At 51.7% G+C, this 27,129-nt stretch overlaps 2 protein-coding genes across 6 annotated transcripts; one reads left to right on the top strand and one right to left on the bottom strand.

Moving 5' to 3' along the window:
• Nucleotides 1–549: 549 nt before the first annotated feature.
• Nucleotides 550–6,905, top strand: Rnf215 (ring finger protein 215). Of its 5 annotated transcripts, none has more exons than XM_090320461.1 (9): nucleotides 550–889; nucleotides 1,132–1,275; nucleotides 1,690–1,761; nucleotides 1,843–1,928; nucleotides 2,328–2,484; nucleotides 5,529–5,648; nucleotides 5,730–5,873; nucleotides 6,001–6,103; nucleotides 6,183–6,298. In XM_090320461.1, the coding sequence occupies exons 1-9, from the start codon at nucleotides 608–610 to the stop codon at nucleotides 6,203–6,205; spliced, it is 1,131 nt and encodes a 376-aa protein (XP_090176587.1). In that variant the 5' UTR covers nucleotides 550–607; the 3' UTR covers nucleotides 6,206–6,298. The 5 variants fall into 5 exon arrangements, with proteins under 5 accessions (XP_090176587.1, XP_090176585.1, XP_090176586.1 ...); XM_090320459.1 differs by having other exon boundaries at nucleotides 1,132–1,350; XM_090320460.1 differs by lacking the exon at nucleotides 6,001–6,103 and having other exon boundaries at nucleotides 6,183–6,905.
• Nucleotides 6,906–8,988: 2,083 nt separating this feature from the next.
• On the bottom strand, nucleotides 8,989–21,501 carry Ccdc157 (coiled-coil domain containing 157). The gene is made up of 11 exons (XM_090320456.1): nucleotides 21,367–21,501; nucleotides 20,019–20,277; nucleotides 16,281–16,452; nucleotides 15,256–15,910; nucleotides 13,996–14,073; nucleotides 13,105–13,295; nucleotides 11,132–11,308; nucleotides 10,832–11,000; nucleotides 9,773–9,912; nucleotides 9,373–9,461; nucleotides 8,989–9,283 (listed from the first exon to the last, which is right to left on the bottom strand). Exons 2-11 carry the CDS (start codon nucleotides 20,264–20,266, stop codon nucleotides 9,034–9,036), a joined length of 2,169 nt encoding a protein of 722 aa, XP_090176582.1. The 5' UTR covers nucleotides 20,267–20,277; nucleotides 21,367–21,501; the 3' UTR covers nucleotides 8,989–9,033.
• Between the last annotated feature and the right edge of the window lie 5,628 nt (nucleotides 21,502–27,129).

Raw genomic sequence — 27,129 nt, 5'->3', positions numbered from 1 at the left:
TCTTGTCCCACTAAGGACGAGCCTGCTTTGTCCAGTGCCACCCTGCCCACTCCCCTTCCTGCCCCCCCCCTGCGGATCGTGCCTTAATCTCCCCATCTGCATCCCTCGTTAGTCTCTGGAGGCCAGGGGAAGCCGGGTCTTGACAGCAGGGCCTCATCACTCGGTGGGTTGAGGCCCCGACACAGAAGCCCGGTCTCGGAATCTAATGATGTCTTCTCAGGTCGCCCCCTTGCAACGCTCTCCGTGCCGGTCTCTCCAGTGTCCCGCTCAGCCACCTGACAATGTCACCGCCAGCAAGCGCCTCCCCTCTCTGATCTCTCTCTTTGCACACCGACCCGCGCTCCGCCCTCTTCCATCTCCCGGGTTCAGAGCCTGGGTTTCCGCGGCCACCAGGGGGCGGGCGCAGCCCACTCTGAGAGCCCGCCCCGCCTCCCCAGACGCCCCGCCCCGCCAAAGACCACGCCTTCTCCAGACGCCCCGCCCCGTCCGGCCCGCGGCCCCGCCCCTCCAGAAGCCCCGCCCCGTCCGGCCGCGGCTTCGTTCCCTCTGCGGTCCCGGCGCCCGGGACCCTGGATCCCCGGGTCTCACCGGCTCGCGGACTCTGGCGATGGGCCCCGCCGCTCGCCACGGGCTGAGGTCGCCTCCGCCGCCTCCTCCGCCGTCCCCATCACCGCTGTTGCTGTTGTTGCCGCTGCTGCCGCTGTGGCTGGGCCTGGCGGGGCCCGGGGCCGCGGCGGACGGCAGCGAGCCGGAGGCCCGGGCGGGGCGGGGCGGAGCCCGCGCGGTGCGAGTGGACGTGAGGCTGCCGCGACAGGACCTGGTCCTAGAGGGCATCAGGATCGGGCCCGAGGCTGACCCGGCGGCCCCGCTGGGCGGCCGCCTGCTGCTGGTGAGTGCCGCCTAGCCCAAGCCCGCCCCCGACACCCCGCCGCGGACCCCGCACCCAAGACCTGCCTGCTCCCCGACCAGGCCCTGCCAGCCCGGCGAGCCCTCCCCGGCCCGGGCCCCCCAGTCCCAGGCCCACAAGCCCTCCTCTGAAGTCCCAGACCCTGATCTTGCATCACGTTAACCAACCGGGACTCTACTTCTCCCGGTGCCGCCTCCCTCCGCTCACCGCGCTGCCCTTAACAGGTGGACGTCGTGGACGCCGAGCCAGAGGTGCCTGGAGAAGACTGGATCGCAGTGGCTTATGTGGGCAAGGAGCAGGCGGCTCCCTTCCACAAGGAGAACCAGGGGAGAGGCCTGCAAGCCTATCCCAAGGCCCTGGTCCAGCAGGTGCAGGGGAAGTTGTGGGAGCGGGGAGCCGGTAGAAAGGGTCTCACTGCATCTGCTATGGAGCCCGGCCACCAGGTGATCCCCAAGGAACTCTCAGCCACGCCAGTTTGTAAACCCAAAGCCATATGGTGTCAAAGCTGGGGAGGCCAGAGATTGCGTTTGGAGTATGTGATGAGACTCGTGGGAGGACAGTCTTGCTAGGAGCAGAGAGCACACTGGCAAGTTTGGGTGCTTCAGGACAACAGCTATGGGGAATTTCTGCCCTTGACTTAAAGGGGATTGTGGATACTTGAAATGTTTGTCCTAGAGCCAGGAGCCAGGGCATCTGGTGTGTGTGGGGGGGCGTGGCAGGAAGAGGAGTGACAAGTGAGTGACAGGGTAGGGGCTAGCCTTCTGCCTTCTGTCCTTCCATAGATGCGACGTGCTCTCTTCCTGGGAGCCTCTGCCCTGCTTCTCCTCATCCTGAACCACAATGTCGTCCGAGAGGTAAACCAAAAAACAGGCTATGAGGGTGAGCGGGCCAAGGAAGAGAAGACCAAGGCCTGCTGACCTCCCTGTCCCCTGCAGCTGGACATATCCCAGCTTCTGCTCAGGCCCGTGATTGTCCTCCATTATTCTTCCAATGTCACCAGGCTGTTGGAGGCACTGTTGAAGTGAGTTTGGAGCCAGGCCACCAAAGGAGGGAAGAGACCTGGGAGCCTGGGAGGGGCTGAGCGTCTCTGGTGTTCCCATGAGCTCAGGGGCATCAGGAGCAGGGCCTAGTCTCCTTAAGATGGTCCTCTGCCAGGCTGAAAAGTGGGGGAAGGGTGAGAAAGAAGTGCCAGACCTGGAGGAGGTAGCCCTGCATGCAGAGAGAACTGGCTCCTGCCAAGGGGGAGCTGAATAACACCTCACTGATAAGGTTGGGTGAGCACTGGAAAAACCAACAGCCAGGGAAAGGCCCGGAGCCCAAGATGAAGATCTCCGGGGATGGTATATTGGGAGTTACTGGCTGTAGGCATGGATGGATGAGTCTGGGCCTCTCCTCAATGGCCCCTCTTTTTCTTTCTCAGGAGGACCCAGGCTACTGCTGAGGTGACAAGCGGAGAGTCCCTGTCAGCAAACATCGAGTGGAAACTGACCCTGTGGACTACCTGTGGCCTCTCCAAAGATGGCTACGGAGGCTGGCAGGACTTGATATGCCTGGGAGGCAGCAGTGCCCAGGAACAGGTGGGTCCCAGGGGAATTGTATGGGGGTCCCAGGAAAGGAGCCTTGGGGGAGGCCACAACAGGTGACTTGTCTTGCAAAGCTGGCAATGAGAATAGCTCTTCCGTGCTAGACAGGAGAACTTAGCATAACTCTTGCTCAAGGTCATGGGCAAGTCACCCCTGGCTGCTGTTGTCTTGAATTTGTTCTGTTCACTTGTCCTTTGGCTCCCTTTTGCCCGCACAATAATATTCAGACCCTCACAGCCCTCCCTCAGCACAGGTTTCTCTTTTGTGTGTGTGTATGTGCCAACTTCCTACCCTTGCCTACCTTTTTACTTCTGGCCGGTGCTTTACCACTTGAGCCATACCTCTTCTTCCAGCATTTTTGAGAGTTAACTGGAGAGAAGAATGTCTTGTATTTACCTGTCCAGGATGGCTTTGAACCACAATCCAGAGATCTCAGCCTTCCGAGTAGCTAGGATTATAGGGAGCTACTAGCAGCCAGTGTATCACTGGGGATGGTAGATGCATGTAGCCACCATTGGTTGGAGTCTCAGGCTCTTCTTTTTACCTGGTCTGACCTCAAACCTTGATCCTCAGTCTTTACAAGTGCCTGGGATTACAAGCTTAAGCTACTACACCTGCTGGTTTAGTTGTAGGAGACAGGGTCTTACTATGTAGCCCAGACTGTCTTCAAACTTACTGTGCAGCACAGGCTGCTCTTGACCCTGTGATTCTTTTGCCTTTGCTTCTCATGTGCTGAAATTAGAGGCCCTGCTCCAGCCCCCACCCCCAGTTTTATTTTTGGTGCTAGGTCCATGCTTGGCTCTAGTCATCTACCCATACTCTGTTTCCATATGTCCCAGGCTCACAGTGTACCCCCTGGGCACACTGCCGTGGTTGACACCCTTGACTCTCTCGTCAGGGTCTCCCCCCAACTTGGTCACAGTGCTAGGTCAGGCCTTTCACAAAGTTATGAGGACAGTACACCCCAGGTATGTTAGAAATATGGTTTTTGTCTCCAGTGTCCAGAACTATGGTTCATCTGTGCTTGGATAGTGCTTTCTATCAGGGTTTGATATTAACTCCATTCGCAGAATTTCTCCAGCTGAGGTGTGTGCAGGAACAGGCATACCCTGGCCTGCTGATGTGTGCAGCCTCCAGCCGATGTCAGCTGACAACAGGCTATGGCATGACTTCTGATTGACAAGTTCAAATCCTGGCTCTGTACCCTTAGCTGAGCAACCTTAGGCCAACTGTTCAGCTTCTTTTGTTTCATGTTCCTCATTTGGGAACATGGCATATCTCCCCCATGGCTGGGCCACACAGATCTGTGGGCAGGAATGGTATTGGTGAGAGGTTGGAAGGTTAGAGCTCAGGAGAGAGGGCAGCCTAGGACAGAGGCGTGGAACTGTGCAATCTCCAGGTGGGTCTGGTGTGTACTGAGGAAAAATCAAAACAGCCATGACCCTATGCTAGATGAGCTATGGGGGCAGGGGTGGGCATCTCATGGGGCGAACCTGATGCTCATTGGGACCTTAGGCTCGACCCCATGGCCCCGTCACCCTCCTGAGCCAGTTGTTTGGTGCCTCTGGGAATCCACAGCTGCATCTCTTCTGCCCCAAAATGTCCATCACATCATTTCCGCCTCTTCTCTGTTGTGTGTGGGGTGATCTGAAGCTGAGGCCAGAGAGCTGCCCGCAAAGCTTTGAAGGGAATGTGGGACTAGTGCCCCTGTGTGGGAGACCCTGTGTGCCATCCACTCCAAGCTCACTGGCCAGTGAACAGCCAGGCTAGGTCAAGGCCTGTGTTCTTCAGCTCAAGGCTACTGCCCTACCCCTTGAGCCACAGCACCACTTCCAGTTTTCTGGCGGGTTAACTGGAGATAGGAGTCTCAAGGACTTTCGTGTCCAGGCTGGCTTTGAATCATGATCCTCAGATCTCAGCCTCCTGGGTAGGTAGGATTACAGGGGTGAGCCACCAGTGCCCGGCACAGATTTTTTTCATTTGGTATTTATTGAGGCTTGAACTCAGGGTATTCCTCCCACGGAACCATGTTGCCAGCCCTCAGTGGTTCTGTAGTGGTCTCTCGGTAGTGTTTCTACACTCATTCCTTCCATAGTGATAGAGGCACCGGAGCTACCTCAGATGTGCCCAGGGGGAGCTTGGGAACCACCACTAGCAACAGTAGGCATGAGGCTGGGCTGGGAAAGGCAAAATAGGAGTCGTGGTCAGGAGGGGTCCAAAGACACTAGCTAAGCAGTGGATGAAGAGACTTCCCAAGTCAGGGAATAGGGTGTGGATGGACACCGATGTTGGAGGAACAATCAATGAAAAAAGAGACAGGCAGAAGGCCAGGTGTGAGGGAGCACACCTGTAATCCCAGCCATAAAAAAGAAGTAATGCTGTGGCTCAAGTAGTAGAGTGCTAGCCCAGAGCTGAAGAGCTCAGGGACAGTGCCCAGGCCCAGAGTCCAAGGCCTACAACCAATCAAAAAAGAAACTAAAATAGTGGGCTGGGTGCTGGTGACTCACACCTGTAATCCTGGCCACTCAGGAGGCCACAGTTGAAAACGAGCCAGGGCATGAAAGTCCATGAGACTCATCTCCAGTTAACCACCAGAAAACGGGAAGTGGTCCTGTGGCTCAAGTGGTAGAGCGTTAACCTTGAGCTGAAGAGCTCAAGCACCAGGACTGACAACAATAAATAAATAAAATAGTGGTAGAGTGACTGCTTAGCATGTTCAAGGCTTTGGGTTCAAGCCAAAGGTGTGCATGCGTGTGCATGTGCACGCACACACACACACACAGAAGCAGTGGTCATGTTTGCAGGTGAGAGCTTCCTCGCTATGTGGGAAATGGGGGGAGGAGTGGACTCGGGACGAAGCTCCCGGGGGAGCAGAGCCCCAAGGCTGGGCCCTCGGGTTTCTCATATGAACTCAGCCTGAGTAGAGGCCTGAGAAAGCAGTCCAGGAGGAAAGTGAGTTGGCATGAAGCTCAAGGCAGCTGGGCAGGACAGCAGCCGATGTTCCCGAGGGAGGAGGTGACACCTTCCTTCCTTCCCAGAAGCCCTTGCAGCAGCTGTGGAATGCCATCCTGCTGGTGGCCATGCTCCTGTGCACAGGCCTTGTGGTCCAGGCCCAGCGGCAGGCATCAAGGCAGAACCAGCAAGAACCAGGCAGCCAGGTAAGGGGGAGCCAAACCCGAGGGAACCCCAGTGCCCTCAGCCCTTGGGCTTGCAAGACAGTGGCCACCTCCTTCCCATAGGTGGACCTGTTCAAGCGCCGCGTGGTACAAAGACTGGCGTCCCTCAAGACCCGGCGCTGCCGTCTGAGCAGGGCAGCACAGGGCCTCACGGAGCCAGGCACTGAGACCTGCGCCGTGTGCCTGGACTATTTTTGCAATAAGCAGGTGAGCGTCTAGGCCACTGGATGGCCTGTGGCACTTGGAATACCCTAAGGAGGTAAAGAGCAGAATGGGGGTGGGGAGGGCTGGTTCTAGATCACTGTGCTCTGAGCTCCTCCTCTCTGCCCTGCAGTGGCTCCGGGTACTGCCCTGTAAGCACGAATTCCACCGAGACTGTGTGGATCCCTGGCTCATGTTGCAACAGACCTGCCCATTGTGCAAGTTCAATGTGCTGGGTGAGCACTGGGAGTGGAGCACTGGGCTGCCCCCTTCCCCCGCCCCACTCTCACCTGTCGCCTCTCTCCTCCCCTGCAGGGAACCGCTACTCCGAGGACTAGCTGGCATGTGTGGATGGACTGTTCCCAGCTGCACCCTGGCCCTCAGCCTGGGCTCCTGGGAAGCGATGGTGGGATGGACAACACAGTCAGCCCTGTGCGGAGGAGGGATGCTGGCCCCATCTTGCCCTAGAGGGGAAGAAGGGACGGACTCATGGAGAACGCACAGCTGGACCTACCAGGCAAGGAAGGGAGCTCTCCCGGGCCTTTCTGTCTCATCTTTTCTGGGTCTGCCTTCTATCCAGGCAACGACCAGGACCATGGGGATGGAGAACGTGGGCCATTAGCTGTCTCCAGAGTTAGGCGCTCTCAGGGCATCCTGGCCAGATTTTATGCTTATTTATTAGGCAGGGAAGGGGAGGAGATATGAGGAAAACTTTGTCTCACCTGAGGCCCCCCAGCCTCATCTTCACAACACGGCCTGGCCAAAGTTGTAAGGTTAAAGTGAGACTCCTCTGCTGCCCCTTGCACTGGGAGCTGTGGGTCAGGCTGCCTGTCCAGCTGGTCTCCCTTTCCAGGCCTGGCTGGAACCAGAGGCCTTAGAAACCACCCAGTCCTGACTTTGGTGGGCTCTGTGTTGCTGATCAGGATACTTGAAGCCACAGGAAAAAATGTGGTGCATCTTCTAAGGGCATCCATTGTTTGTTTTTCTGTTTTTAAAGTTGGGTAGGGAAGTTTTAATAGTAAAATAAACATGGATATATTTTAACATAATATGTAAAATTTGTATGATTAAGTTTGTCACTTTGGGCTCTGCTGGGTAGATGGGGCTTCTAATGGCTCCCAAGATCCCCCCTTGACAAGCTCATGGCTGTATAATCTCTGCAGCTGTGACACAAGAGTTTACTTCCATGAATAGGTTATGATATATGAACAGTTGACCTTAACATGGTCAAGACCAGGTAGCATGGCTCATGCCTGTAATCCCAGATATTCAAGAAGTACAGACTCAATGGTGATGCAGTGCCAGTGGGCAAAATGTGAGCATGGTGGTATACACCTGTGGTCCCAGCTAATACAGCAGTCAGAGGTCTGAGGACCATTAGTTGAGGTCCACCTCAGGCAAAAATATCAGACCCTATCCAAATAAATAAATAAATAAGGCAAAAGGGCTAAGAATGTGGTTCAACAGGTAGAGTACCTGCTGAGCAAGTACACGCTTTGCATTCAAACTTGGGTACAAAAGAAAAAAGAAAAGAAAAGCCTAGTTCTGGTGGCTCATGCCTAGAATCCTATCTACTGAGGAGGCTGAGATATAAGGATTGCGGTTCAGAAAAGCCTGGACAGGAAAGTTTGTGAGACTCTCACTTCCAATTAATCACCAGAAAACAACAAGTGGTACCATGGCTCTAAGTGGTAGAGCACTAGCTTTGAGCAAAAAGCTCAGGGACAGCACCCAGACTCTGACTTCAAGACCCATGACTGATACACATACACACGAAAGAGCCAGATGCTGTTAGCTCATGGCTATCATCCTAGCTACTCAAGAGGATTTGAGGATCATGGTTCAAAGCCAGCCTGGGCAGGAAAGTCCCTGTGAGACAACATCACACACAGAAACAGAAAGGTGGAGTGGGTTGGGGTGGGGGGGTGAGAAAAAGGAAAAAAATAAAAGCTGGGGAAATTATCCAAAAAGGCATGGCCTGGTAGAAGAGGGAATCAGTCTTCAGGAGCATCACTGCAGAGGTTCTCTGCTACTGACCTGAAGGTGGTGACGGTGGTGGGTGGAAGCACAGGCAGGGTAGGTGGCCAACAACCGAATGATCTTAGAAGGGGCTTCTTCCACCGAGCCCTATGGAAGGAGCCCACCCAAGGCAATACCTTCAACAGTGGGCATGGTCACAAAGGGACACAGAGCCTGGATTTCTGATCTGAGAGCCAATAAATGGGTGGACGCTGAGAGGCACTCCCCCCTCCCTCCGCCGCAGGCTTGAGCCAGATTTCCTCTTGGGGAGCTAGAACTAGCTCTTCCCTGTGAGGTTGGCTAGCCATCCTCTGATTTCCCCCCACTCTGCCCTGCTCCTCAGAACCAGAAGCCAGAAGCTGGGGAGACCTGAGTGCTAATTCAGCTGTACCCATGCCCCTCTGCTCCCTTCTCTGTAGCTAGGGCAACCTGATGTCTTCCTGAGCAAGAGAGAAGGCCTCAGAAGCCTGCTACAGGCACCCTAAGAAGCCCTCAGGGAGGGTCTCACGTGACTTAGTGTGTGACCAGTATGGCCGGTGGCACAGTGCCTTGCCTATGGCATCCTGGATTCAATGGGCTCTGATCAAGCCTGGCAAGGTCTTCAGTGGCTTTGTGGAGCTCTTACCTCCAGGACTTGAATGTAAAATGTTTTGTGACTCACTAGTTCCTAAAGGTGAAGAGTTTCTCAGTGAAATAAAGATGCCTAGTTCTGGAGTCCTTAAATGTCCAAAGCCAGGGTGAGGGGCTGAAGGCATGGCTGTCCCCGGCCTGTGGTGGTGAGGGCAGGGCCAGTATCCTGGCCTCTCACTCCTCGCTTGCCTCATGTCCTCATCACCCTTCCTCTGCCCAGTCCCACTTTTAGCGCTCTTAGTGGGGGGCCCAGGGTTGCCCCTTCACCCTTTTGCTGTGGGATGGAAGCCTGTCATTCACCTGGCTGAGGTGCCAGAAGCTTCCTTCTTCCCCCATATGCTCTCTTCTCACAGTGTCATCAGGAGGGTGGCAGGAAGCCCCCACCCTGAGGGCCCATACTGCCAGGTCTCTGGGCTGACGGCTTTTGTGGCGAGGCCCACAGGGACAGAAAGACTCTTCCCAGCCAAGATGGTTGTGGGCAGATGGCTATAGCTTTATTCCATTCAGAGTTGCCGACTTACTGGGGCCGCTCCTGGGGCTGCTGTGTGGAGTTGGCCTGGTCCCTGCTGGGTGAGAGTTTCCTCCTGAACCTGGACAGGGCCCTAATGGGGTTCTGGGTACAGATGCCTGAGTGGGTGACACCCTCCAGGGAGGACTTGTTGGGCCAGTTGGAAGGCTGCTGAGGTGAGAATGCTTGAGGATGTCTTGGCGGGGTCCTGCCTCTGCTGCTTGCCCTGGTGCCAGGGGAGTGCCGCCTGCCCAATGACCTGCAGGATGACAGGATCCCAAGATGTCCTGTGAGGTGAGGGGGCCATGCCAGCCCTGTGTAGCCCACCTCTAGCACAGCCTCACTCACCTCGGGGATACGCACTGGGCCTGGGCCGAAGGAGCCACTCTCTGAGTGTCCTTGCTAGGATGCGACCAGAGTTTGTCCTGAGGGACCAGCTGCCGAGAGGAGAGTCAAGCTCAGAAGGGCCTGGGAGTCCCACTCCCAGAGGGTATCCTAGCAGGGCGGGGGTAGGGCGGGGGTGGCAGAATATACGTGAAAGGAGCCTCTGCCAAGAATCTTGGTTCACTTGAAGTAGGGTACAGGGGGATTTGAATGGAAAGGTTTTGGCTCTGTATCCATCGCTTTAAAGCTTAGCCTGCACTCACAGGTCACCCAGCAGGCTCCTGACAGCCTCCCAGGGTAGAGGCTGAAGACGTCTGGGTAGGAGCCTCCTTCAAGTCCCTAAGGCCTATGCTCTTGGGCTCACCTTGAGAGCCCCCTGCTGGGCCACTTCATGGATTTTGGACAGCATTGACTGGAGCCGCCCATTCTCCTCCTGCAGGACCTGGATGCGGATGCTATTGGCTTGCACTTGCCTCTCCATATCTTCTGTGACATTGCCAGAACCTGCAGGGACACAACATCTGGGTCTGCTTCATGTGCCTGGTGGGGACAGGAACTCGGAGGAGAGGGCTACATACAGTGGGCCTCCCAGCACATTTTCCTTCTTCTGAGGCCTTGTTTCCCTTCCCTTGTCTCCCACCCACTGTAAGGGTGATTCAGGATTATAGAATGTGAGAGCTGGGTGCGCCCTAGAACTCACAGAAGATTTGGTAGATTAAAGAGGGAATCTCAGCCCCAGGACTGCGCCCAGGAAATCAGCAGGATCGTGGCCATGGTTATGGTATACACTTTGACTCTATAAGTGGGGCAAGTAGCTGCCAGTTCTAATTCTTGGTTTATAAAAACATGAATGCTACCCACTTTAGGGGAAGTTGTGAGCAACAGACAGACCCAATAATTAGTGGTCAGGAATGGTGACTTCATATGACCAGCTGTCCCTTCCCAACAGCTCTAGGAAGGGACTTGTCCCAGAGCAGCAGAACCTATGGTACCTATACTGCCACAAACTTAGATGGCAGGAGAATCCAAGTTGCCTGCCATCTAATCTTGTGCCAGTGTGGGTACCTAGTACTACTGACTCTGGGTCTAACATGCTGGATGGCTGGGTGCTGTACATTCGGACCTGGCCTCGTGGGGTGGAAAGGAGAGGTGGAGGAAATCCAGAAAGGGCTGACATGGGGCATGGGCAGTTATGTCACCTTTGGACTTCTGGTTCCCTGCCTCCCCTCAAAAGGACTGACAACGTAAGAGCACAAGTGTTGGACGTTCAGTAGGGGTGCCTGCTGTCTTCTCTTCCCTCATTGCTATTGCATGCCTGTCACTGTGGGATAGGGAGTTGAAGGAGCCCAAGTGTGCCCACTGTGGGTCTCAGCATGCCTGCTGTGGACCCCAGCATGCCCTAGGCAGCACCCCGAGCCCTTACTTTGGATCTGGTCCTCTACAGGCCTGTGCAAGTCAGGGAAGGCCACCAGCAGCCGCTCCCGCTCCTTCAGGGCCTCCAGCTCCCGTTGCATCTCTGAGAGATTCAGCTGCAGGTCTGTGGTCACCTGCTCTAGGTCCTGCTTCTCCCGCTGCAGGCTCTGCAGCAATTCCTGGGGGAGTAGGGAGGCGGGTAATGAGAGGCTCACACTTGGCTCTTAGGATGGGTCTTGGTTCCCTTGGGACAGGGGACCTCTAGTGAAAAGGAGGGGTGCTGCCCTGCCCTCTCCTGGCCCACTTGCACCTGCTGGGCTTGGAGTTGGCACTGGTCCTGCTCCCGGTCACTCTGTAGGCTCTGCAGCTGCTCCTCCATCTGGGCCCGCTGGACCTCAGCATCATCTAGACTGCCCTGTAGCTCCTCACGCTCCTGGTCCAGACTGTCCAGTTGCTGCAGCAGGGTGCGCTGTTTGGCCTGCAGGGACTATGGGAACGGGGGTTGATGGGGAAAGCGTAAGGTCAGCCACAGGGGACTATCAAATCTACTGTATCCGGGACCCTCCAAGCTCTCCCCTTGTGCCACATCTGTGTACAGACACATGACTATGGACATGCAGGCAGGGCAGAGGGCAAAGGGCAGACAGCGGGTAAATGGACATCCAGCCTGGTGAAGGCCAGCCATCCCCAAGTTAGCAGAATCTATACCCTACTTATTTCTAGTCAGACACCCACAGTTCCCACTAGAAGAGGATTCTAGAAAATAGGCTTTGTTCCTTCTTAAAGGTTTCTAGTGGCCCACCAACATTTCCAGATGAGGGTAAAGTAGGAAGAACCAATGGTGACGCTGGGTGCCGGTGGCTCACACCTGTCATCCTAGCTAGTATGGAGGCTAAGATCTGAGAATCACAATTTGAAGCCAGTCCAGGCAGAAAAGTTCATGGAACTTATCTACAACAAACTACTTAGAAAAATCCAGGGCCGGGAGTTTAGCCACAGGCTGGGAGTTTAGCCTAGCGGTAGAGTGCTTACCCAGCATGCACAAAGACCCAGGTTCGATTCCTTGGTGTCATATATGTAGAAAAAATCCAGAAGTGGTGCTGTGGCTCAAGTGGTAGAGCTCTAGCCTTGAGAAAGCCCAAGGACAGTGCTTAGGTCCTGAGTTCAAGCCCCAGGACTGGAAAAAAAAATCCAGAAGGCTGGGTGCAGTAGGCTGAGCACGGTGGCTCACACCTATAATCCTAGCTACTCAGGAGGCTGAGATCTGAGGATGGCAGTTCAAAGCCAGCCAAGGCACTAAAGACCGTGAGACTCTTATCTTCAATTAACCGCTAGAAAACCGAAAGTGGAGCTGTGGTTCAAGGGTTAAGGCTGTAGCATTGAGCTGAAGAGCTCAGGAACAGCGCCTAGGCCCAGAGTCCAAGCTCCACGACTGACAAAAAGAAAAAAGAAAAATCCAGAAGTGGGCCAGGAGCATAGCCTACTGGTACAGTGATTGCTTAGCATGCATGCAGCCCTGGGTTTGATTCCTTGGTACCACAGTAACACAGAAAAAGCTGGAAGTGGTGCTATGACTCAAGTGGTAGAGTGCTAGCCTTGAGAAAGCCCAAGAACAGTGCCTAGGCCCTGAGTTTAAGCCCTAGGACTGGCAAAAATAAGAATAATAATTTTAAAAAAGAAGGCAAAGAGGCCGGGAGTTTGGCCTAGTGGTTAAAGTGCTTGCCTAACATGCACGAAGACCTGGGTTCGATTCCTCGGTACCACATACATAGAAAAAAGCCGGAAGTGGTGCTGAGGCTCAAGTGGTAGAGCTCTAGCCTTGAGAATAATCCAAGGACAGTGCTCAGGCCCTGAGCTTAAAGCCCAGGACTGGCAAAAAAAAAAAAAGAAGGCAAAGATTAAACAAGCTAATGTATGAAAAAAGGCCTGGAATGTTTTTTTTAAGACAGAAGTGGTGCTGTGGCTCAAGTGATAGAGCTCAATGGTAGAGCCTTTAGTGCAACAAGGCTCGGGGACAGCACCCAGGCCTAGCCCCAGGAATGGTACAAAAAGAGACAGACAGACAGACAGACAGACAGAGAACCAATGCTTGTCTGCTGAGTCCTGACCCCCACTCTTGTTCACTATGTGGCCTGGGCAACTTCTTTAACCTCACTGTGCCTCCATTTTCCCACCCATAAAATGGGGATGACACAAATACTGACAACCTTGCACTATTGTGACAGGGAGTGAGAATGAGAAAGCTTCCAGCCTTAAGTCCAGAGCCTGGGCCATGGGCCTCACCTCCTGGTGGCGGACCATGCTGTCCACGCGGGCTTTCTCCTTGTCCAGCTCTGTGCTGGCCCAGCAAATCTGTTGGTTGGCCCCATCCAGACGCCCAGCCAGCAACTGCACCTGCTCCTCCAGCTGCTTCACCTGCTTCTCGGCGGCCGCCCTGCGCTCACCTTCCTCCTGTAGCTGCTGGGCCTTTTCCTCTGCAGGATGGAGGGAATGGACAACAGAGGGTTGGGAAGGGGGTCCCAGGGTGCCCTGTCCCTGGATGGATCCAGGGGAGGGGGAGATCACATTCATGTTCTCAGCTACAGTGTGAGGCTCTGGACCCCGAAGTGGGTCTAGACAACAAGAGGTGCTATCCATTTGTGGGGTCATTCATTGCCCAGCAGGGCCAGGCCTGATGTCCTAAAGCGCTCTCGTGCTCTCTCTCTCTCTCTTTCCCTCTTTACCCCCTCTTTCTCTCTTGTCCTGGGGCTTGAACTCAGGGCCTGAGCACTGTCCTTGGATTTTCTCAAGGCCATTTGAGCTTCAGCACCACTTCTAGCTTTTTTCTATGTATGTGGTACCAAGGAATTGAACCCAGGTTTTCATGCATGCTAGGCAAGCACTCTACCACTAGGCCACACTCCCAGCCCTAAAGCTCCCTTTCTCTTTGTCCTGGAAGCTCAGGGGATGGAATTGGAGGCCGCTCACCCAGCTGTAATGCGGATGGAGATGTGCCTGGGGTGCACGGCATGCCCTCTTTTATTTTATTTACTTTTTAAATAATTTTTTATTTTAATATATAGAGGGGTTACAGTTATATTTGCTAGATAGAAGGTGCATTAATTCTCATACATTGATATCCCTTCTTATGCTTTTGTCCCCATTTCCTTCCCCCCACACGGCATGCCCTCTTACCCATTGCCTGCATGGTCTCCTGCTTCTGCTTCAGCTCCACCTCCAGAGCCACCACCTTCATCTTTAGATCATTTGTTTCTATGGCAGGGGAGAGAGAAGGTCCTTCAGAGGGTCTCTTAATTCCTCCTGCCCAGTGTATCCCCACAGCAAGAAGGCAGTGGTGCCACATACAGTGTAGTGGGACCACCCTAAGGGGCAGGGGGGGTAACCTCAAGAAGAAGTCAGAAGGTCTGGGTCCTGGGTTGGCTTCTGATTGGGCTGGTGGCTACATGTGTACACATGGACTTGGTGTCTTCCACGGAGCAACAGTGAAGCTCAGAAAGGACAGTGGCTCGCCTACAGTAACAGCAAGCCCATTGCTGTGACTTCCAGTGATGACAAGCTGTGCTGGGGTGAGGTGGCAGGGGAATGAGCTATCTGCAAGTGACCCTCAATGACAGCCAGGAGTGAATTAATATCCCAGCTTACTCCCTCCATCCCTCCCTCTCTCCTTCTTTCTTTTTTTCATATACTCCCTCTTTCTTTCTTTTTCTTTCTTGCCAATACCAGAGTTTGAACTCAGGGTCTTGCACTCTCTCAGCTTGCTTGCTCAACTGTGCTCTATTACCTGAACTATTCTGTCAGCCTAGTTGCTGATTGTTTTAGAGGTAAGAGTCTCAAGGACTTTTTTTGCCTAGGCTGACTTTGAACTGTGATCCTCCAGATCTTAGCTTCTGGGTAGCTATGATTATAGGCATGAGCCACTGGCATCTGGCTTTCCTTCCCTTTCTGATGGGCACAGTGTTACAGCTGTTTGCTGGTGTTTTCCAGGACTGAGCTGCAGTTACTCAGTGGCTTCAGATGAATGGATGCACCCTTCTTGGATGCTTTTCTTCCCTACTTACCAGTTTCCCAAACCAGAGTTCTTCTGGCTAAACTACTAGTACTCCAACCCTGTCTCAGCTTGATCTTGGTGTCTCACTCCTGTAATCCTAGCTACTTTGGAGACTGAGAGAGAAAGATTGTGAGTCAAAGCCAGCCTTGGGTAAGAAAGTCTGTGAGATATTTATCTCCAATTAGCCACAAAAGCATTGGAAGTAGAGCGGTGAAATACTAACCTTGCATGAAAAGGTTAAGTGAGAGTGTTCAGGCCTTGAGTTCAAGTCCCAGTACTGGCACACACATACACAGAACCTCGTCTTGGGGTCTATATTGGGGCACACCCACACCAAGGCTGTAGCAGATCCCTTGGGCTCCAAGGGTCTGGCTCTGTGCACAAACCTGACAAAAGCTGCTGCCGGCTGCACTCCCACTTGGCCAGGCGCTGCTCTGCCTCCTCTGCCTGATGCTTCCGCTCACCCTGCTCCTGCTCCAAGGCCTGCTCCAGCTTGCTCAGCTGTTTCCTTAGTCCATCCTTCTGTCCCTCGGCCTCCTCCAGCTTGGCCCTGAGGGGCCCAATAAGCTGCATCAGGGCCCCCATGTGCTTACTGAGGCGTGTCAGGTCCTTGCTCTGCTCTGTAGCCCAGTGGCCTATGGTGGCAGCTGGCAGTGGCCTGAGCCCCATGCTGTCCTGCACCAGCTGCTGAAAATGGCCCAAGGATGAGGGCAAGTTTTGACTCTGACACAGGCTGATGAGCACCTTGCCTACCTCCTGCAGGCTACCCTGAACACTGGTACACGCATCGCAGGGCACGAGGGCTGTCTCAACGGTCTGGGAGTGGACACTCTTGGTGTTCTGGGTCCCGGCAGGACATTTCAGGGAGACTTTGCTAGGGAGGTTCTGCAGTCCCTGGCAGGTCGATGGCAAGCCTGGCACTTGGGAGGGAGGCTTGATGAACTTGGCAGTCATAGACTCAGGACTCCTGGCTAGCTCGCCCTTGGCCATGGGCTTGGCTGTAGGCTTGCCCATAGGGGTGTCTCGTTGATTTGCTCTTTTCTGGAGTCAGGAGAAAAGAAAAAATGGAAAACAAACAAGAGGGACGGGTCAGTTTCTTGGGAATCTTGGTGACCACCTTGTCGAATGCTCAGACACTCATATGGTTGAGGTGACCCTGACACAAATCAGAGGAGCCCTCTTCCCTCATGAGTCAATCTAGTTACTGGACTTTTTTTTGTGGGAGGGGGGAAGGTTAAACTCAGGGCCTGTCCCTGAGCTCTTTTTGCTCCAGGCTAGAGCCACAGCACCACTACAGCTTCCTGTGGCAAGAGGGAGCCAGTAAAGGATGTGGTGCATATATGGGGGTGCAAAGAAGCTGGAGCTGGGGTAAGGAGTGAGTGTAATCAGGAGTGGGGCTGGGATAACTCACCTGAGGGGCCACCTGCTGGTAAAGCATGCCTAGTTTTAACAGGATATTCCAGAAGCGCCGCACTGTGAGCCCCACTGACATACACGGTCCTGCAGCCCGGGCAGGAGGTATGGTCTGCTCCAAGCCAAGGCTTTCCAGGTAGCTGGCACAGCTCTGAAGCAGCAGGAGCAGCCTGTGGGCAGAGACCCCATGGAGGTAAAGGGCACTCATATTATATATCTGGTGGCCTCAGGGTCAGGAATGTTAGGGGCATGGCACCAGAGTGTCTGCTTAGCACAAGAAAGGTCTTGAGTTTAAAACTCAAGTACTATTGGAGAAGAGTGTGGGAGGCAAGAAGGGAAAGGTGAAGGGGGAGAAAGGAAGAGGAAAAGAGGGAGACCCTGTCCAAGCATAAGGGACTTAGAGAGTCCAAGGCAGCTTAACACATCCCAGAGACCACTTCCTCCAAGATGCCCTCTAGCGGACCTCTTGGGTAGTGGTACTTCAGCCTGGCATCTCCCACTAGGCCAGTGAGACAGAGGAGGTGACCCAGGGCTCATCATCTTTTGTTGTTGTTGTTGGTGGTGGTGGTGGTGGTGGTGGTCATGGACTTGAAATCAGGGCCTGGGCGCTGTCTCAGAGCTCCTTTGCTCAAGGCTAGTGCTTTGAACCATAGCCACACTTCCAGCTTATTGAGATACGAGTCTCTTGGGCTTTCTTGCCTTGGCTGGATTTGAACTGCCATCCTCAGATCTCAGCCACCTGAGCAACTGCAGTCGTAAACCACTGGCACTCAGATTCATCATCGGGCTTGGAAAGTTCTGGGTGAGCAGCTATCTGACATCTGATGGCCCACTGCCTTCTCCTTTGCAGACAATAAGACTAAGATCCCACCCCCCACCCCCAAGGGGACAAAGAGCCCCAAGGTTACAGGGTGAACAGGACAGAGAAGGCTTCTATCACAAGAGACTTGGGATGAGAACAGCTGGGTCTCCATGCTAACTTCTAATTTCAAAAGTAGAGATGAAGAGAGTGAGGGAAGAAGAGACACCTTAGGAAAGGAAATGTGCTCATTACCTGACTCAGGTAATTGTTATCTCTGTCTCACATATATATATATATATATATATATATATATATATATACATACACACATTATATATATATATACACTTGATATATATGTACATATATGTATATATATAATTTTTTTGCCAGTCCTGGGGCTTGAACTCAGGGCCTGAGCATTGTCCTTGGACTTTCTCAAGGCTACTACTTGAACTACAGCATCAATTTTGACCATATATATATGTGTATATATATATATATATGTGTGTGTGTGTGTGTGTGTGTGTGTATGTGTGTGTGTGTGTGTATATGTGGTACCAAGGAATCGAACCCAGGTCTTTGTGCATGCTAGGCAAGCATTCTACCTCTAGGCCAAACTCTGGGCCCCAACAATAATGTTTTTAAAAGCAGAGGCAGAGACATACCACTCCTGGGCATCTATCATGAGCATCATAACCCAGGATATGATAAGGACTCCTGCTCAGCCATGTTCATCTCTGCAGTATTCACAATAGCCAAGTGATGGAAACAACCCAGATGCCCTATTGCAGATGAATGGATACAAAAAAATGTGATACACACACACACACACACACACACACACACACACACAATGGAATTCTACATAGCCAACAGACAAGATAGGAAGTGGATGAAATTAGAGCGAATCATGTTGAGTGAGATAAATCAAGACCAAAGCAACAAAAGGCACATGGTATCCTTAATATGTGGATATTAGATCCAAACAGTACAAGAGCGATGACTCAATATTTGGGTACCTAAAAGGTTATGGACATGATCTTGGAGATATAAACGTAACTACATAGACATAAAAATATATGACGGGATATATACTCTATAGACATAATGTTATATTATATACATTGATAGGTATCTATGACATAGAAACCCTCAGCTTAATTTTAATTATGTTTTAAAATCTATGTTCCAGTGATTGTATATACAGAATCCCTTCTTGAATACTTGTTTGTTAAACATGACATTTGAAATATGATGTAAAAATCAATGTTAATAAAATATTAAAAAAAAAGAGGCAAAGACTTACCTTAAAGAAAAGGGATAGGATAAGTTTGCATGTGCCGGAGGGAAAGTTGTTTTCAAAGAAGATGTGATACAAGGCCTTATCTTTTTTTTAATGTCCTTACCTGGTTGTACAGTAGGTGGTGGTAATTCTAACCCTCCCTGGGGCTCTGGGGAGAAGGTGCCTTCCTCTTGGGGCCCTGTGGATAACAATCCTGGGAAATGGAGAGCTTGGCAGAGCAATCTGTTTTCATCTGAGATGGACAAACAGACCTTCGTGGTAGAATAGGCAGTGCTGTCTGTACCCTCTGCTTCAATCCCATCCTGACATGAGCTGAGCTCCTCAAAATGCCACACTATGGGCCAGAGCCAAGGTCCTGACCTCTAGGGTCCCCAGAAGGGTCTGGGGGTTTGGATCCAGTGGGTTCTGAAAGTAGTGAGGTAGGAGAGGAAGTCTGATGGCCATGTTAACTTTCATACAAGTGATTGGGCTGCAGCCTTTTTCCAGCAGGACCAAGAGCTAGAAAAACACATCCCATGCCTGGCCTTGTGATGCCAGGGAAACAAACCAGTGCACAAGACATCAGGAAAAAGAGGCTGGGATGGAAATTCTGAGCAGCAGCTCTGATGGCTCTGACATAGTACAGCGGGGACAACCCAGGGGCAGGCTGCCACTCCCTGAGATGGATGGGCCAGTGGTACACAGGACAACAGGGTCACACTGGGTAGCTCACTCTTATAATCCTAGCCACTGAGGAGGCTGAGATCCAAGGATTATAATTCAAAGCCAGTCCGGATCGGAAAGTCTGTGAGACTTTTTTTTGGCGGGGGGGGGGGGGGGGGGGGGGAGCAGACGAATTGAACTCAGGGTCTAGGAACTATCCTTGAGCTCTTTTGCTCAAGGTTAGAGCTCTACCACTTTGAACCACAGCTCCACTTCCAGTTTTCTGATGGTTAATTGCAGATTAAGTCTCACAGACTTTTCCTCTCTGGGCTGGCTTTGAACCCTGATCCTCAGATCTCAGCTTCCTAAGTAGCTAGGATGACAGGTGTGAGTCACCAGCCTCAGGCTTCTGTGAGACTCTCATCTCCAATAAAATACCAAAAAGCCAGAAGTAGAGCTACAAAAAAAGTAGTAAAGTGCTGACCTTGAACAAAAAAAGCTACGGAGCTGGGAGTTTTGCCTAGTGGTTACAGTGCTTGCCTAGCATGCATGGAGACCAGGGTTAAATTTCTCGGTACCACATACATAGAAAAGCTGGAAGCAGTGGTGTGGCTCAAGTGGTGGAGCACTAGCACTGAAAAAAACAAAAAGCTCAAGGAGAGTGCTCAGGCCCCGAGTTCAGGCCCCAGGACTGGCAAAAAAAAAAAGAAAGAAAGGAAGGGAGGAAGGAAGGAAGGAAGGAAGGAAGGAAGGAAGGAAGAAAGAAAGAAAGAAAGAAAGAAAGAAAGAAAGAAAGAAAGAAAGAAAGAAAGAAAAAAGCTCAGAGATAGCGCCCTGCCCCAAGTTCAGCTCTAGGATTGGGAAAAAAAAAAGTGGGTCACTCTGAGGGCCTCTGACAGGTACATAGTTCATTTGCCACCAGTTGTAGAAAGTCGTTTGCAGCTGCTACTGCTCTGAGGGACATGGGGCAGTATCAAGGCCCTCACCTGTCAATGACCAGCTCCAGCAGCACCGCATGGGACAGCTGTGTGAACTCAGGGTCACTCGGCACGTGATCATAATGCTCCAGGAGGGCCACCATATCCAGATCACAGGCCACACGGTCAGGGAACTTCCAGGAAGGGAATCGCACGGGCCCGGCTCGGGAGAATACATCCACAATGGCGCCCTGCAGGTCAGTGAGGTCCTTGCGCAGACTGTCAATGCAGGCCTGGCTGCCTAGCAGGTGTGCCATCCCCACAGCTCCTGGTGTGGGCAAACAGGAGGCCTGTCAGCCACAGTGATATATGGCTACTCCTGGAGGAACCTTCTGGAAACTCTTAATCTGCCTAGTTGCTTCTCAGCCTAAAGTCTGCCACTGACGTTAAGCTGGGAGAAGTCTGGTCCCTCAGCCTTTCTAGGGGCTGTTTCTGAGTGGGCTGACCCACTTTACTCCTACCCACCTAATCCTGGCCCAGTCCATCATAATGTAAGTATCCAGTATGTGCCATTCTCCTTCCCCCAATATTGAGCAACAGGAATGCGCCTATCACCCTTTCCTCCCAGAATTCTAACTACAGGGACAACTGGGACATGCCTAGTTATTGTCATCTCCTGCTTAGACCTCTGCTAAAGCTTCTAGTTGGCCTATAGGTCTGCTTGTTCCAATATGATCAGTGCCAAGTCCTACATCATGACACAGAGTCCAGGGCCGCCCTTCCTGGCTTCATAGCTTCAAGCAAGACCTACTTTCCTTAGCTGTAACACGGAATGATGATTCCAATCAGGCTGGGATGTGACAAAGCCTTAAAGGAGCTGTGAGCACAGTGGATGATGGGAGATTGTTCTGAGCCCATACCTAGCTCCTATACTTTCTCAATCCTATGGGGCCCACACAGGATGCCCTCATTTATCTTTGGACGTCCGAAGGCTTTTAGATGAGCTAGTCATGGCCCTGGGCTCAGAAGGCGGGGAATCTAGATCCTGTCCTGGCCCCTCCTGTGGTTGGATGTTGAGCAGCTGCCCACCTTGTCAGCTGGGGCCTCAGAAACACCTGGGACCTCTCAAGCAGGAGAAGCATCTCCCTGTATCACCCTGCCTGCCCTGGGATGCAGGGCTGTCTGGGCAGTATTTAGGGATACATACGCTACCATCATGATAGATCCTCCATCATCTCTGGTTGATTGTCTCTGTGAGCACTGGGATGGTGTCCTTAGAGCTCCGGCCATCTGGTCAGAGAGGCTTAAGGGCCAGTCTGTGCCCAGAGATGCTGGGAAGACCAGAGGCACCCAGGGGGTAATGTCAAGGGCCCAAAGTAGACTCGGAGTCTATCAGAAGAGTGAGTTCTGCCCTCACCTCTCACAGGTGCCTGCCCGCAGAGCTGGAATAACCGATCCTGTCCTGTTCTCCAAGTTGTCTTTGGGCCCCAGGGCTCATCCAGGTGCCTGCTTTCCCGTCTCCAGTACAGGGCTGGCCCTGACCAGTCTCTCGGTCCCTAGGAATGGATCGATGTAATGGTGGGTGAGTGAGGGAACAGCTAAGCAGGGCTTCCTGGGGACCTGAGGGAGGCTGTCTGGGAGCAAGGGAAGCTGGAGAAATGGGGTGAGGGAAAAGGCAATGGGATGTATACTTTGAGCCTGAGCATGTCAGAATGCTTTCGTAGTCCTAGCTGTGGCAGTACAGGGTGTGAGAATCGCATTCCTCCTGGAAATTTCACAGTGGGGGTAAGGATGTGCCACCTACATGAGCTCTAAGACTAGCAGGGAAAAAAAATCTTCAAATATCTCTTTCCTGACTTTTTTTTTTTTTGGCCAGTACTAGGATGAACTCAGGGCTAGTGCTGCACCATTTGAACCACAGCTCTACATCTAGCTTTTTTGGTGGCTCACTGGAGATAAGCATCTCACAGACTTTCTTGCTCAGCCTCCTGTCTGGCAAGGATTACAGGCATGAACCACTGGCATCTAACTTGTTTTTGGAACAAAATCCCATTCTGTAGCCTGGGCTAACTACTTTTTTGGTGGTTAACTGGAGATGAGAGTCTCGTGGACTTTCCTGATCAAGCTGGCTTTGAATCACAACCCTCAGATATCAGCCTCCCAAGTAGAGAGAACTGTAGTGAGGATTACAGGTCTGAGCCACCTGTATTCAGCTATTTTTTAACCTAATATACTCAAAACATTATTTCCACATGAACTCAGTTAAATTGAAGGAGATATTTGACTTTTTTTCTTTTTTCTTCTCTCTCTCTCTCTCTCTCTCTCTCCCTCCCTCCCTCCCCCTTCCCCCCTTCTCTCTTTCTCTCTCTTTTTAATTGTCAGTCATGGGGCTGGGTGCTGTCCTTGAGCTCTTTCACTCAAGGCTACTGCTCTGCTACTTTGAGCTACAGCTCCATGTCTGGTTTTCTGGTGCTTAATTAGGGATGAGTCTCACAGACTTTTCTGCTCAGGCTGGCTTTGAACTACAATCCTCTTATCTCAGCCTCCTGAATAAGCTAGGATTATAGGCGACAGGTGTGAACCACCAATGTCTTGAGAGAACCCTGGCATTTTTGTGTGTGTGTGAGTCATGGGGCTTGAACTCAGCCTGGGCACTGTCCCTGAGCTCTTCAGCTCAAAGCTATCACTCTACCCCTGGGCCTGGCGTTGTCCCTGAGCCCTTCAGCTCAAGACTACCATCCTACCCTTGAGCCAAGCCCCCTTCCATTTTCTAGAGGTTAATTGGAGATAAGAGTCTCAGGTCCTTTTGTGCCCCGGCTGGCTTTGACCCTCGATCCTCAGATCTCCGCCTGCTGAGTAGCTAAAATTATGGGCATGAGCCACGGCACCCCGCGAACCCTGGGAGCTGAGGACTGAGGTTAGAAGACAGCCTAGGCAGAAAAGTTCATGGGACTCACATCTCTAATAAACTATACAGAAAAGGCTGGAGTGGCTCACAAGGAAGAGCATTAGCTTTGAGCACAAAGAAACTCAAGGACAGTGCCCAGGCTCTGAGTTCAAGCCCTAAGACTGGCAATGTATTTGATGCTTAAAAGTACATCTCAACCTGGAACAGTATTTCAAATGCTTGAAAGGCACCTGGGGTAGGAGCTATTACATGGCATGGTGCTTGTGGAAAGTGTTAGCTGCTTTGTGCTCTACTCAGTAATCACGGACTGTGTATCCCTTAGCTGCTGAGCCCTGTGTCAAGACTAGGGACAGGCAGGCATTGGTAGCTCACATCTTTAATCCTAGCTACTCAAGAGGCTGAGATCTGAGATCAAAGTTCAAAGCCAGATCAGGCAGAAAAGTCTGTGGTTTGACTCTTATCTCTAATTTATCAGCAAAAAAGTTGAATGTGGAAGTGTGGTTCAAGTGGTAGAGTACTAGCTTTAAGTGGAAAAAGCCAAATGAAAAAAGCCAGGTGAGAGTTTTGAGGCTCTGAATTCAAGCCCCAGTAACAGCACACACAAATACTGAACAGACCAGGGCCAGGTGATAATGGCTCACACTTGTAATCCTAGTTACTCAGGGGGTTGAGATCTGAGGATCGAGGTTCAAAGTCAGCCCAGGCAGAAAAGTCTATGAGATTCTTATTTTCAATAAACCACCAAAAAAGCCAGAAGTGGAGCTGTGGCTCAAGTGGTAGATTTCTAGTCTTGAACAAAACCTCAGGGACAGTTCCAGGCCCTGAGTTCAAGCCCACACATACACACAAAGATCAAGGGACACAGGGCAGGGCTCCAAGAACCGCCACATGTTTGAGGGTCTCTGTAACAGGAAACCTGTGGCTGTTACCTTTCCTGACAGAAGAAGAAACCACGTATATTGGTCCCAGGACACTCATATGGGCACACACACAAACACATGTTCTCAAACCTCCCACATGTTGTCTTGGCAACCACTTCTTGGGAGATGTTGCTACCCAAGGGATTTTTATGCCCCAAGGAATGAGGCAGAAGCAAAAGGGAAAGACCCAATGACACGGGCATAAAATAAAGTAAGCAGGAAGCCCCAGCTTGGGCAGAGGCAAAATGAGGTGACAAAGCATCACCTTATTTGTGAAAGCAACCACAAACACTGATCTGTTTCCAAAGCCAACTTTACACCAATAAACCCCCATTATATTGAACCCAGGTTCAATCCCTAGTACTAACCCCTAAAAAATATCCGAAGTTACCTTCTGTTGTGCTTTAGAAAAAAGAAAGAAATTAGAGGGCTGGGAGTTTGGCCTAGAAGTAGAGTGCCTGCTTGGCATGTTCCAATTCCTCGGTACCATATATATCGAAAAAGCTGGAAGTGGTGCTGTGGCTCAAGTGGTAGAGCTCCAGCCTTGAGAAAGCCCCAAGGACAGTGCTCAGGCCCTGAGTTCAAGCCTCAGGATTGGCAAATAAAGAAAGAGATTAGAGAGAGGTGGACAAATACAGTCATTACAGTCAATGTACATATGTGAAAATAGAATAGGTAACTTGAGGATAAGGATGGAGTTGGGAAAAGATGGGGGAGAATGATGGAAGGGTTATATCGATCAAGATGCATTGCAATTATAAACTGATTTGTTGAACTGAAACCATTATGTAAGGATAATTTTTTTTGCCTGCCCTTGGACACTTTTTGCTCAAGGCCAGCAACTCTGCCACTTGAGCCACAGCACCACTTCCAACTTTTTCTGTGTATGTGGTTCTGGAAAATCAAACCTAGAACCTCGTGCATGGTAGGTGAGCACGCTACCACTAGACCATGTTCCTGGCTCATAAAGATAATTTAAAAAAGTGAAACGAATTGAAAAAAATTAAAAATGAAATCAAGCCAGGTGTTACAGGCTCATACCTGTAATCCTAGCTACTCAGAGGGCTGAGAGCTGAGGACTGAGGTTAGAAGACAGCCTAGGCAGAAAAGTTCGTGAGACTCACATCTCTAATAAACTATACAGGAAAAGCTGGAGTGGCTCACAAAGAAGAGCATTAGCCTTGAGCACAAAGAAGCTCAAGGACAGTGCCCAGGCCCTGAGTTCAAGCCCTAAGACTGGCAAAAAGAAATCAGATTATGCAGACTCATGGTCTGAGAATAATTTAGGTGTGGATGGAGGGAAGGTGCATTCCACATGGATTTTCTCTGTAATTCTCTAGTCTCTTGTGGAACCCTCACCCTGAAACTGCCAGTCCTGCATTATACCTGCAACCATGCAGGTAAGGGGATAAACTAAGCCAACTGCTCTTAGGTAGGGGCAACAGCTTTACCTCTCTCTTCATTCCCTGAGACTCCAGATAGACTTCTGATTCCCAGAGGAGGGCAGAAGTCTTTCTTCCACTCCCATTTAACATGTAAAACCCTTCCTTCCGAAAACTATCCCCATGGGGCAATCATGCCTACCTTCCAGCTGGTTCACTCATTCAAATTCCAAGTCACCACTGTGAAAATACTTTGGAAACTCTAAAACTATTTATATAGCAGTTGCCATGGCTATTGCCTGGGCCCCAGGGGCACTGAAGTGACTGAAGACAACAGAATAGCATCTGGCACAGAAGACTGACTGATGACTGAGTCTGGATTCTGGCTCCACACATCTAAACATCAGTCTTTATCTGTAACGAGGCAGCTATAAAGAATAAATGATGTGTCACATGTGGAGTGTTTGGCTCAGGGTGTGGCTTATAGCAAATGCTCAAGAAATCCTATCTTTATTTTATGTTAATAATAAAAATGACATAAACCAGTTACAGAATGGAGGAATAAGGGCCGGGAGTTTGGCCTAGTGGTTAGAGTGCTTGCCTAGCATACATGAAGACCCAGGTTCGATTCCTTGGTACCACATACGTAGAAAAAAGCTGGAAGTGGTGCTGAGGCTCAAGTGGTAGAGCTCTAGCCTTGAGAAAGTCCAAGGACAGGGCTCAGGCCCTGAGCTCAAGCCCAGGACTGGCAAAAAGAAAAAAAAAAAGAATGGAGGAATAAGGGGGAGGGAATCAAGGGCTTGGAGTCCACAACTCCACATTCTGGATTTGGGATGGGGAAGAGATCAGACAGCAACAGGCTCTCAGAAAAGAAGCTGATGTTTAGAGGGTGTGCCTCTGTTAAGAGAGAGGTGAGGTCTGTAGGGAAACCCCAGTGATATTCAGTATGAAGACTGAATAAGCAGGCGTCTTTTTTTTGGTTGTTGTTCCGGTCCTGGGGCTTGCACTCAGGGTCTGAGTGCAGTCCCTGAGTTGTTTTTTTTTTTTGCTCAAGGTTAGTGCTTTACCATGTAAGCCCTAGCTCTTCCAGCTTTTTGAAGGTGAATTGGAGATAAGAGTCTCACTGACTTTGAACTTCGATGCTCAGATCTCAACCACCCTGAATAGCTAGATAGAATTATAGGCTTGAGCCACCAATGCCCAGCAGCAGACACCTTTTTTTTTTTTTAAATTGTAATGTATAGAGGTGGGGGGGGGGTGTCACAGTGACATTCGCCAGACAGAGGGTACAGCCCTTCTGAGCAGGCAACCTTTTGAGAAGGTCCCATGTAGCTGTGAGGATGGGGCTTTGGTAGGCAAAGAAGAACCCAGAAAAGATAGGCCTACTGGGAACAAGTACGTATGGGGAAAACACACGGTAGCGGTTTTGGTTTTGCTCTGTCTGTGCCAGTACCGGGGCTTGAACTCGGGGCTGGCTCGCTCTAAGCTCCCCTTCTGGCTTTTCGTTTGTTTTTTTTGTGTGTGTGTGTGTGTGCCGGGCTCACTGTGGATGCCTGGCCTGGGCTGGCTTCGAACCGGGATCCTCGGATCCCCAGCCTCCTGAGTGGCTCGGGTTAAGACACCAGGCCCACGACTGACTGGCGTGGGAAGCCGGTAAATGAAGGAAGCGGCTCTGGTGAGCCTCTCCAGCCGCAAGGCCGCCTCCGAGGAGAGACCGACCGCGGGGCAGTGAGAACGGCCGCAAGCGACGCCGGACAGCTCACCTTTGTCCGACGTCGCAGCGTCAGCCTCTGGGTCTCGCCGGCTCATGGAACTGCCCTCCGGCGCGCCAGCTGCAACTGAGGATCGCCCAAGCTGGGCGCCCGGACCACGCTGCCTTGGCAACGGCGTCGCTCGCCGCCGAGCTGGTGGGGCGGGGCCGGAAGCACGCCACGGCAGGAGGCGTGGCCGGAAGTACGCCAGCTGGCTTC

This window comes from Megascapheus bottae, chromosome 28 (genome assembly GCF_031878675.1).
Source record: "Megascapheus bottae isolate mThoBot1 chromosome 28, mThoBot2.hap1, whole genome shotgun sequence".
In the NCBI taxonomy this organism is placed as follows: domain Eukaryota; kingdom Metazoa; phylum Chordata; class Mammalia; order Rodentia; family Geomyidae; genus Megascapheus; species Megascapheus bottae.
The sequence above is the reverse complement of the archived record's forward strand: the minus strand, read 5'-3'. Positions and strand labels throughout refer to the sequence as shown.